The sequence below is a fragment of the Biomphalaria glabrata genome, chromosome 13 (genome assembly GCF_947242115.1).
Source record: "Biomphalaria glabrata chromosome 13, xgBioGlab47.1, whole genome shotgun sequence".
NCBI classification, from domain to species: domain Eukaryota; kingdom Metazoa; phylum Mollusca; class Gastropoda; family Planorbidae; genus Biomphalaria; species Biomphalaria glabrata.
In genome coordinates this window covers 6,989,366-7,002,159 of record NC_074723.1, presented here as the reverse complement: position 1 = coordinate 7,002,159, position 12,794 = coordinate 6,989,366, and the positions used below count along the sequence as shown (strand labels likewise).

The following is a 12,794-nucleotide window of genomic DNA, read 5'->3' as shown; positions in this document are numbered from 1 at the left end:
GCCTATATATATATATATATATATATAGGCCTATATATTTTACATAACACGAGCGGTGTTGCACTGCCGCACTATAGTGTGCAGGTGTAGCCTAAGCCTATCTTACATATATTGTTATTCAGTCCTATTTTGATTTTTTTCGACTAACACTTTGAAACTAAACTCTAAAGCAGTGATTCCCAAAGTGGTCTATATAGACCCCCAGGGCTCTACGAAGACTTCCAAGGGCTCTACGAAAGTTAAAAAGAGAATTTGGGGGTCTTATAGGATGTGCACGGGGGTCTACGCTAATCTATTCAGCATGTTATGACTTTAATTTTGACCATTGGAAGTTTTTCATACACATATTTATTATTTGTACCTTAGGACAACCTTAAAATTGCTGATTGAATGAAAATTGTTTTATTTAATTTAATAACGATATTTAAATATTGTAGTTTTGTCTACTTATAACTTTAACAAAAGAAATGTAGACTGTTCAGCGTTCAGTATTTGAAATTGAACTTCATTACTTCATTGTCAAACAAGCAAGTGTTAATGGGCCATTTTTTTATGATGCTATGAAACCAATTAAGCTGGAGGATCATTTGAGATGATGCCACTTTGATAAAAAGATAAAGGTTAGCAAATATTTCAAACACTCAGACATAAAGTTCAGAATGCACCTACAAAATCTCTCTTTGACCTGACATTGAGAAGATGATGAGAAGCGTTTTACTATATAGGCCTATCTTTACTTATAGTAAAATAATGAAAACCGCGCACGATAGGCAAATTATTGATTTTACCAGCCTTTGAAGAAATTGTACAAACTCTTACACAAACTTATATCATTAAAAGATATTCATGTTTGTGTTTTGTGGCCGGTGTCTTGTTTTGGGCCTCTTGATGAAGAATGCAACTTTAAAGACATGGTCAGCACTCTCTGGTGGCACTCCAAAAGGGCAAATTGCAGTGGTCCCAATTTTGAGCTTCCGGAACATATGTTTTCTCATTATGATGTGTACGGTTCTGATGTGATCCCTATCGTGATTGAAAAAGGTGCCGGTACGCCGTACCGGTGCGTACCGTCACCAAAAAAAAGCACTGCCTAGATCTAAATATTGACTTCTATAATTAGGCTTGTCTTCGAGTCTGAAGTTTAGTGAGGAATGCAGTATTTCCCGTGGCTGCGCAGCCCCAGCAGTGACCTACATATTTTGTCACACCCAGGGCAAGCATCATTGTCCGCAGGTGGTCGATTTAGATTTTCTTTTCGCCGTCTGCGTCTGTCCTCGGCAACGAATTTTCTTATATTTAGCCTTCACCTTCACCAACCCCTTAGTTTGTTGAACCTTTGGGGCACCACACAGGATCCGTTGAACGTTTTTCTCCATTTCTATATTGTCTTTATTTTTTTAATAATTTATTTTTTTTTGCTTTGGATAGAATTTCTTTCTGTGACAGGTCTTACATTCTTTTATGTCGTCTTTATGCGGTCATTGTAAGTGATATCTAAAATCTTTCTGTAGCATCTCAATTCCATTTCTACGATTCTCCTCTCGAGATCTGCAGCCAGCGTCCAAGATTCGCAAGCATAGGCCTATATAACAATGCATCCGTAACCAGCGATTGCATCAGTCTGCGAATTTTGTCCAGTAGTTCAGGTATGGTTCCTTCATCTGAGACAGTAGCTCCGAGGTATTTCAAACTACTATAACTTGTCATCTTTTCGCCTCCAATACTGTCCTCTTTAAAACCTGGTTGGCTATTAGTCATTATTTGTGCTTTTCGGCATTGATTTGCATACCATACCTTATAGGCTTACTGCGTAAGTCTTGTCTATACGCTTCACCTAGTCAGCTTACTCTTCTTTTGTACGTTCCTACCTGACTTCGTTCAATATGCTTCGTCTTCCCTAGTGCTATTAGAGCTTGGAATGGGTTGCATGAGTCAGCCAGAAACGGAAAACAGAAAACCAATGACATAGCAGAATGTATGTCACTGATTAACATACATGACGCGTAGGACGTAATTGTCTTCTTTTTTGATGTAACGTCTGTATTATATAAGATAAGAATGTCTGACTAACTAAAAAAACTTAATCTTTGCAATGTTTCATTCGCATCAGGCTTCGATAAAGGCAAGATCACACTTATTATAATTCTTCTATTCAGTTTGCAAATTCATAGGAAAAACCTGGATGGTGGGCACCTACGGCTTTCGAAAACGGCTCTAACGATTTTTCTACAAATTTCACAGTTGATGTATATCTTTGAAAAAGAATTAGGCTTCTATAGTTATACGCCTAAGTCTATTTGGCCACAATGGGAAAAATCTAGTTTCACCGTTATAATTATAATAATGACAATTGAACATACACCAGAAGAGAGATCATGGCAGTTGAACATACAAAGAAAACAAAGATGAAAACAGCTGCCCATACGCCAGTCAACACAGATCATATGGCAGTTTCGTATACAGCAGAAAATATTCGATGTTAAGGCAGTAGGCTATACAGGTGGTTCGACGATCAGAAAGAAACGCGCAACTCAATGAAAGGAGATAATTTAAACTATATCCACATTTTTGTAAGCATGTTCATTTATAAAGGAAGATTGATTTAAGAGGCAGAAACCAAGACGGACAATAGATAATGCTAAAGGCCTAATTTACCAGACAGCTCCGCTCCTGATTCATCGGAACAAAATGGTGCTTGCAAACAGCTTTAGTGCAACATTCATATATCTTCATGATTTTGGCCATCAAGTAAGAATACCCAACCAATCAACAAGCTCTTATCGCATCAGGACAGATTTAGACTATTTTATATATGGGCACCTTGTAGGCCTAATCAACATATTGTAGGCCCAATTTTCCTTTTAGGCCTAGTATTTCTTCAAAATGATTAAAAATATCCCTTGAACCACTTTTTGGGGACTCCAAACAAGTGTGGGCTCTAACCTAAACAATGGGACAGTTAGTACTGGATCGCTAATCATCATCACATAAGCCAGTGATGCCCAAAATACGGCCCGCAGGCCAGATCCGGCCCGCGACGTGCTTCCATCCGACCCGCCGAAATGTCGGCACAAAATATAGAAAATCCTTCTCCCTAAAAAAAAAAAAAAAAAAAAAGTTAAAAATGTATCTTTACCTACGTCATGGCCCTCAATTTTATTTCTAATAGAATTGCTACCAAGGCATTTAAAATGTGTAACATTTTTTTTTTTTTTAAACATGTCTTCAAAGTTCAACCCCGAAGATCAAGGGAAGCGGAGTGTTACACGTAGATAACCGAATCCTTATGTGCGAAATTAATGAAAAACAAGAAAATGAAGAGAGGAAGAATATGAAGAGATTTTGAAATAAATAGAAAAAAAAACTTTTTAAAAAGAAAACAAACAGTCATGTAATTAAATTTGTAATAAGCCTCAGACAACAATTTGTAAGCGGGACTAATTCAACTTATATCACCACTTCAGTCAATTACTATTTATTTCCTTTGTTTGAGATACCAAACAAAGTAATTTATTACCAATAGTTAATCAACTAATTGGTTAATGTTTGTTTTTTTTTTTATTCTTGTGTTGTCAGGTAAACCAGTAACATAGACTAAAAACGCAAAATACCCAAGAGTTATAATACCGGTAAATGAAAAATTGTCATGGATGATGAAACTATAAAAAAAAAAAAAAAAAAAGCATTAGGGTTTACTAAAAGAAATTTCTATAAATCAAATAAGAACATAAAACAAAAATGTTATTTATCCTTGGTTAGGCCAATAATAGAATATTCATCCTCTGTTTGGGACTCCTCAACACAAGAAAACATTAAGGAACTGGAACAGACACAAAATAGAGCAGTGAGATTCATAACAAAGGAATATTCACATTTGATTAGAGTAACACCTTTAGTAAAATCACTAAATGTTGAAACCCTTTAGGACAGAAGACTCAAAAGTAAAGTAGCAATTATACATAAAACACTGAACTTTAATCTTGAAATACAAAAACAAAATCTAATAAAATATTCAGAAAGGAAAGGCACATTTCTTGTTCCATATGCTAGGACAAATTTGTACAAATGCTCCTTCTTTCCTACTGCTATTAGAACATGAAATGGGTTGCCTGAACCAGCAAGGAAAACCATGGTGACTTGGCAGAATTTAAGTCATTGACTCATTGGTTAACATGCATGACTAGATGCAAGACGCGTATGACGTAATCATCTTCTTTTTTTAAGTGACGTCTGTATTATATAAGAAAAGATAAAATAAATAATTGTGCGAATTTCAGGTTGATCTGAGATTGGAAGTCGAAGAAATAACGTGTAAAAACTTTTGGCCAGCCAGACAGAGTTGATATAAGCTTTGTAACAAACAAAGGGCAAAAAATCTTATTTATCTTATAAATTACAAAAGTTCCACCAAAACTGGATTACGTATATATCTGTGTGTTAATCTAGTCATACATGATTTGATTTTCATGACTGACTCAGGCAACTCGTTCAATGTTCTAAAGGTACTAAGGGAAGAAGGAGGGCCTACTTGGATGACTTTGTCCTAGCATGTGGAATAAGTAGTGTGCATTAGGCATTGTGTCTTTCTGGGTATATTATTATGTGCTTTTGTATTTGTAAGTTATGGTTTAGTGTTTTATTTACTTTTGTTAGACTACTTTACTTTTCAGTTTTCTGTCATGGAGTGTCTACAGACTTAATGATTTTACTCGTATGGTATTCCTCTAATTAAATCGTTTCTTATAGCCAAAATCTCAGGAGTCTATTTTGCTTCTGTTCTAGTTCTTTATGTTTGCTTGAGAATAGGGATTCCAAACAGAAGATGGCTGTCTGGTCGTGTGGTCTCGAATGTACCACTGCCATCACCCGTCGTCCTGCTTGAGATTTGTTTGTTTGTTTGTTTTAATGTTTCGGATGTTCCTTCAGAGTTGAAGATAGTTTACTTCCTAGACCAAACCTCTCGCAGGACGACGGGGATGGGAGCGGGCAGGGTTTGAACCTGGGCTGGGTTGCAATTATCTTCAGAATCTGTAGGAATATACGAACAAGAGGATACATTCTAATATTTGTCAGATCAACGATAATAGTGTTGTCATCTATTCGCATAATAATAATTAAGTAATTAATAAAAAAAAGGAACAAAAATGAACCACTTTTTTTATCGGCCCCAGAAAGGGGAAAAGACTCTATTAGTTTTGTGTGAAATGTCTGTCAGTCCGTCCGTCCCGTTTAGATCTCGTAAACTAGAAAAGATAGTGAAAAATCTATTTTTTTTAAATGACTTATGCAAGCAGTTTTTTCATAAAAATACACTTTTACAACTATTCCCTATTAATAGTAACAAATACTTGAGGCACTTTAGTAGGGGAGATTATGACTATTTACTATATTTTAAAAATATTTATGCAAATAGTCTTAGAATTTTTTTGTTTACAAATTATTTCTTTACATTTGTATTGCTACGTCATGTAGGACTAAGTTCTGACCTACTAACTACTAAGTTTACAAAAAAATAATGTTTACTTTTTTAAACAGAAAAAAAGCTATTTAGTATGCATATAAGTTGGACATAATTTAAAACAACAATTAATTTTATTTTTTTTTAAATTTTTGTTTACATATATTTTGATTTTCATAATTTCGAGAATTTGAATAAGAGATTGACCCTTTACAAAACAATTAGATATTCATTATAAAACATCAGTTAGGCCAGGTTCGCATTTAATTTCACATTCACTTTCACCTATTCTTTGGTCTGCTGGGGCACCACACAAGATCTGTCAACCTTCTTTCTCCATTCTTCTCTGTCATTTGTCTTTGATAGAATTTAGTTCTGGTGTTCTTTCTGAAAATATTGATACCGGCCTTATTACCTGCCTGGGTGGACCACTTCGGGGGCCGATTTAGAGTATGTGTTTCGACACAAACTGTCTGTAACCTTGTTTTTTTTATGTATTAATCATGTGGTATTAGATAGGCTAGATCCGGAATTTAGATATTGAAGTTTAACTTTGGAAAATTACAAAAGGAAGACCAAATGTAAAATTTTGTTTGGGCTGTGTTTAAGCTAGTCATAAACATAAAGAACTAGATTCTTGTTCACTTATGTACATGAATAATGATGCAGATATATAGCCGGTCAAATGTAATTCTTTTAAAATTGTGGCGACTGTATTTTTTTTTCACTTTGCGCGGTAAGTAGTCATAACCTTTAGAATTTATTATTTTTTTTTAATAAATATTTTTTAAATTCTCTTTTTAAAAAGCTTGCACATCTAGGATGTAGATCTTTCTAATAATTTATTGATATAGATCTATATATACATATATATATATATATAATTAAATAAAAATATTGATCCTATTTGGACTAGCATATCTGACGTTGATTTTTTTTTTTTAGTTTTATAATCACGTGACTAGTAAGGAAATCTCGTGGGTAACTTCCTTTTTGTTCCACGCCGATCAACATGCCTGCCGTAAGTGAATTTTGTCTAAAATAAAATAAGCTATTGATCTAGATAGTGCTCCGTCTGTATTTTAACAACACGATTATGATGGTGTACATTTACATCTAAATTTTTAGATCAGTCAGTCGGTTAATAATATTAGACTTCACTTATTTTTTTTTTGAAATTCATATTTAATTATTGATTCAATGATTGATGATAAAAAAAAAATAGTCTTCAGTTTCACTCATCAGAGTCAGACATCACCAGTACTGACTTGTGTCTTCAGTAATTGACAAATAAAAGGGCAATAGTTTAGATGCCCAGATACCTTTACTAACCACCATGTCCATGTTGTTTTTAAGCATATTTATCTCCCTTATCTAGTCTATATTAAACTTTCAATAACTTTTTAAAGAGATTTTTGTTCTTATGCTGTCAATTTATGAATTTTTAAGTGTATTTGCTGAAATGGTCTAAAAAAAATGAAAATAATAAAATGTTTTCTTCTTTTTTTTCAATAACTTTTTTTAAAAAGAGTTATTTGTTCATGTGCTATCATTTTAAATGAATTTTAATATATCTAGACTAAACTAGAGTAAAGGATGGTTGTCGGACACCCGGGTTTCATCTCGCATATTGGACACCTCGATGTAATAATAATAATAATAATTTTATTTATAAAGCGCTGTTAACAAACAAAATGTAGGCTCAAGGCGCTGTAACAACATTACAAACATAAACACAACTGCCGAAATAACAGTTTCGAGAAAGTAATGTATTATTATTAAATCTTCTTTATTTGAATGTTTACTACCCAACTTCCGCATAAATATTGCGCATGGACTATTTTGTCACACTTCCGACATGTACAGCTCCCTTTTATATTCATATTGAGAGAAAGTAATTTTATCTGGGGTCAAAGTAGACTACTGTAAAACTTAGCTTTTTTTCTCCCAAGGGGAAGAACGAGATAGGGTCTGGAGCTAAGACGATTTTTAAGCCCCTAGATGCATTACCCAATTAAAACCCAGACATAATGCTTCTAAATAGGCACTAGAAACAGATAAATTGTACAACCCAGACTCTCCTTTCAAAAAACATGTAAATAGGGGGTGGCCAACAAGTTTTACCTTTCTGAATAAGAAAACATCGTCATATGACGCTAGTCATCAAAGGGAAATAACTTGACACAGTACTTATGGGGAAATAAACAAATTGTTATTGTTTTGTTTTTTTTTAAACATTTACAAGAATAATTTTGTTTGTTAAAATAATATAGTACAAAATGTATATTTAAGTTATGTATGTGTTCTTGTGTGTGTTTGTTACATGTTTCACAAAAAAAAATTCGTAACATATTTATAAAAAAAAAGTTAATGCAGTGTATGCAAAACGTATAACCATTTATTTTAAACCATTTAATATGCAAGAAATATGTACAAATGTTATAGCACCTAAGTGCACTTATGTATACAATAATAAATTGGCATCAAAGGGCAGCTGAAAAAAAAAGTCACAATAACATCATTGTAGACCTCGAGCCTACAATTATTGATCGACCAGGTGCGCTAAATTGCCATTGTGTGAAACATCAACATTCTAAGAGATTGTCAAAATCAAAAGAGAGTATACTACATGAAGTCTCCCCCCCCCCCCCCCCCAATTTCCCTTTTTTCCACGTCTCTTAAGCATACCATTACACGCTCTAAAAAAAAAAAAGCAGGTGAGAGAGAGCAGGAGACTAGCAATTAGCTGACTGGTACAATAAAGGCTAAGGTGAGACAGGCACGCACTGCGCTAGTGGAGCTGTGCTACTGGTAAAAAAAAGTGCCCCGTAGGTAGACTAGAGAGAATACTCCTCCTCTTCTCACCCCCAACAGAGGCGATTTTTTCCCCTAGCGCGACCAGCTAGGCTAGGCCCAAAGTAGTGGACGTGGTGTGACATCAGTTACAAGCCGAGAATGAAAGCGTGGAGCTTGGGAAAAGTGATAATATGGCTTGTGTCGTTGCGCTAATGTACAGAATAATAAAATTAAGGATGAAATGTCTTAATAATAACATGTTTAATATACAGAAGACATCTATTTCCTTTGAAGTGTCCGATAAATCTCCAAACCGGCCAACAACTTTTACAGAGACAAAAATCATGACGAAAACTTTTATGCATCAGAAAACCCAACCTATCCCTCTTCACATCATATCTTATTTTAACTATGCGTAATGATACATTACAAAATAGCTATTTTTATAGACAAAAGGATGACGAATTCATTGACACCATCAGTTTATTCATAGGTTAGACCATTACGGAGTTATGAATTTTGAAACTTAAAAATGGCTGGAGAATGGCTTAGCGTGTCCGACAACCATCCTTTACTCTATTAGCTGCTAGCGGTTCTCAACCTTTTAAGCTCGGCACCCCCTTTTTACAATCCCCCACTCTGCCGTGACCCCCCCCCCACCAAGCACTAGAAGAGTAGACAAAAACAATCCATTTTTTCAATGGTCTTTGGCGACCCTGGCAAATCATCAATCGACCCCCAAGTGGGTCGCAATCCACAGGTTGAGAACCCCTGTGCTAGAAAGAAAGACAAAACAGCAACAGAAAAAAGTTGGCAAGTAATTCAAGGGAGATAGTCTAGTATTAAGCCTTAAGACCAAAATGGCGTATTTCCAATGAGAATATATGGTAATAAGAAATAAAACTTAAAATATATATTTTAAAAACTATTTATCTCAGGAGGAAATCAAACTACATATTTGAAATCTGCATTTTTTTCTGCATATTCTTAAAATATAAGAGAAACCTGATTTAGCATTTCTAGTCACATAAACTAATACCATATCTTCTTGTGACCGACTTGTCTTGTATGGATGGCTGTCTGAAAATAGTTCAGTTTCATGCTTAAATTTTTTTTTTTTATGTAACAAGTCATCATAATTGTGATATTGTTTTATCTTCAGAAAGCAGTGAAACGCCCTGGCAAAATTCAAGCTGGAAAGGGTGGTAAAAAAAAGAAGACCACCCTGAGATATACTGTTGACTGCACCCATCCTGTTGAAGATGGTATAATGGATGCTACTAATTTTGTAAGTATTTATAGTAATTTATACATATCATATACTGTCTGGATATGACCTGCAGCCTGCTGGCCTTAGTTTGGGTATTACCGATCTACTTGATGACTTGATTGAATTTAGATGTTGTTTTTTTTATTTCTACACACATGTACATCTAGATTTAAATCTAATTCTCCCCTAGATCTAGATAATTGTCAGAGTGTATGTGATGGATTATCCTTAGATCAGTTTATCAAATGGGATTTTACAAAGAAAACAAAACATCTGTATGAAAGTGTGTGTGGAAACTTGTTACAGTTAGAAATTTCAAGACCAGTAAATGATAATATCTAGCACAATTTTAAATCTAGATCTACAAGTAGTCTTTTAGTCTAAATAAAAAATTAAAATGTGTGTAGTGTTGGTGCTAGGATGTTATAAAGTGTTTGTGGGTTATAATGCAGTCAGACAAGAAGGCTACAACTGATGGTATTTGTGAAAACTCTATATTAGGGAGTATCATCTGTAGCTCGGGTATCTGCTCATATATTTATATTAGTTTAGAGATTTGCTAATTATATTTTATGTTATAATTGTTTAAAAAAAAACTAGGGTTATCTTCCCTAGCTTATATTAGGGTCATCTTCCCTAATATATTTTTGGGTTCTCCCCAAATTTCTAATTTCAGGAAAAATACTTACGAGAACGCATCAAAGTAGAAGGAAAAACTAACAACTTTGGTAACAATGTGTCTCTAGACCTTCAGAAAAGTAAAATTTCTCTTACAAGTGAAATTCCATTCTCAAAAAGGTAAACTTGAGATTTTATTTTATAATTTGTTTTTTTTATTTGGTGCATGTGGAAGCAATAGTGTCTGATGTTTCACTTAAGATACACGAGTTTTATTACATAATAAACAACTGGACAGATAAAAGTAAAATATTTGAAAGTGCTAAATAAAATTTAGCCATGGGTGTAGTGCTTAGATAAGCAATTAAACAAGTCTAGTGGCCTGCACAAGTTAGAACTGATTAAAGGTTAGCTATTTTAAATACCAAATTAATTGTTCAATAAACTGTAAGAAATAATTGTAAAAAACAATGAAGCCAACAAAAATACAAATAAAATGGTTTTAAAAACATGGATTTAACAACTCACAATTTTGAGCATTTACGTGAAGAATAAGTGATTGAAAAATAAATCTTTTCATTCCTTTGTTATAAAATGTGCAAATGTTAATACATAGAAGTTTCACTGGAATTGTAAGAATAAATAACCACAAAACCCAGTATTCTTATTTTTATCATTATTTCTCTTTTGTAGGTACTTGAAGTATCTGACCAAGAAATACCTGAAGAAAAACAATTTGAGAGACTGGCTGCGTGTTGTTGCCACAAACAAGGAGTCCTTTGAATTGAGATACTTCCAGATCAACCAAGATGATGAAGAAGAGGAGGAAGATTAATTTATGTCTTTGTGTTGTCTGGTTTAGAGAAGTAAAGGAAGTCTTGTAAACACCTTGTCCTGTTGATCATTCTTAAGATAGCTTAAGCTCAATACTATTTTGGGGGTTACTAGATAGCTTAAGCTCAATACTGTTTTGGGGGTTACTTATTTTTAAACTTCGAAAGCAATTTTGTATAGTTAAAAGGTGAATTAAACTACTATAAAGTTGTGTATACTATCAATAACTAACTTTTATAAAAATAATTAGTTCAAAAAGAATTTTTTCCCACAAATCAGGTGACTTTGCCTTCAACTTTTATTTTCTAAATAAATGTCTTAAAAGTAAATGAAACAAAAAAAAAGCTCTTTTTCCCTAGGATTAGAACATTTTAAATAAGCATGCAATAAAAAGCACAATCCATTACAATTGTTAAATTTATCACAGGCTTCTCTTTACTTGGTTCATGTAACCACCTATCAAGTAAATTGTTTCCTTCAGAGCCAGTAGTTTCATTCTCATCCTCTTATTTAAACTGAAGTTGAGGGTATTGGCTGTGTAGGATGTTTCCTGCTTGCACAAAGTTGTATCTCGCCTACAACAGCTGAAATTGAGGTCCAGCTCCAAAAAATATTATTGCTACTTATAGCAGTGTAGATTTCAAAACATTAACTTATTTTCTTTGAAAATTCATGGGAAACAACTCGAAAAACTTTTTTAAAGCCTTTCACATTTAGCCCGTTCAATTTTTGAAAAAGAAAAGTACCGGTATCCTTTCTGCCCCACACTATTTACAATAATAAAAAAAGGCTCATTTGTATGAAGTAATTTTAACAAATACCGGTACAAGGGATAAAACAAAACGCATTGAAAATGCACATTAAATATACTGGTACAAAAAAAAAGTTGAAACAAAATTAGGCATATTAGAAGTAGCTGAAATAGCTAAAAAGGGCGAGCACACTGAGGTGCTGACCAACCAATTTAAATAGTATGCTATTTGTATTCCAAAAATAAAAGTGAAACATTGGACAAAATTCCATGAGTTTATTTGTAATAAGTTCCAATTAAGACATTGCGATCCAAAGTCACTTTTCTTTGGCCCACAGTTAATGAGCAGGATGTCATGTGACCAGCACAACGACCAACTGACTTAACTTTCCCCAACTGAAGTCAGATACCCAATAGAGTTGGTGACTTAGGGGCGCCCTGAAAATCATGAAATTCAAAATCCCAGTCTTCACTGAAATTGGAAGCCAAGCGCTTAACCACTCAGCCACTGAATTAGCTTTTAACAATTACACATCTAGTCTTCAAAAAAGTTTTTTTAAAAAGGGCACAATTTTCGATTTAGCACGCCCATTTAAAATATTGGCAATTGCCAAATAAAGTGCCTTAATTAAATTAGAATGAATAAACTAGTAATTGATACTGAAACGCTCTGATCAACGTACACACCGGTACCTATACACTCACAACATGGTACATTCGTATACCGGTACCTATACACTCACAATGTGGTACATTCGTATACCGGTACCTATACACACACAACGTGTTACATTCGTAAAAACGCAAGCTTAAAATCTATGGCTGTATTACAAGGTCTTCGGGCTCGCAAAGACCTTCCTTCAGGGGCCTGTTCATAGCTTACTTGGTCACCATCTCTCTCCATATAGTGCAGTCTAGGGTTATGTCTTCTTATTAGTATCAATATTCACTGATTTGAGGGGCCTGTTTGAGTACATCCACGTAATGGAGGTGGGGACGACCAGTCGCGAATGGCCCATAAAGGATGACTTTCGGGATGCTATTCTCGTCCAACTTGGGAACATGAA

The 12,794-nt window shown here is 34.2% G+C and overlaps 1 protein-coding gene across 1 annotated transcript; it reads left to right on the top strand.

Moving 5' to 3' along the window:
- The first annotated feature begins 6,329 nt into the window (after positions 1–6,329).
- LOC106056089 (60S ribosomal protein L22-like) lies at positions 6,330–11,027 on the top strand. The gene is made up of 4 exons (XM_056009026.1): positions 6,330–6,479; positions 9,417–9,542; positions 10,201–10,322; positions 10,836–11,027. Exons 1-4 carry the CDS (start codon positions 6,471–6,473, stop codon positions 10,975–10,977), a joined length of 399 nt encoding a protein of 132 aa, XP_055865001.1. The 5' UTR covers positions 6,330–6,470; the 3' UTR covers positions 10,978–11,027.
- The last annotated feature ends 1,767 nt before the right edge of the window (positions 11,028–12,794 follow it).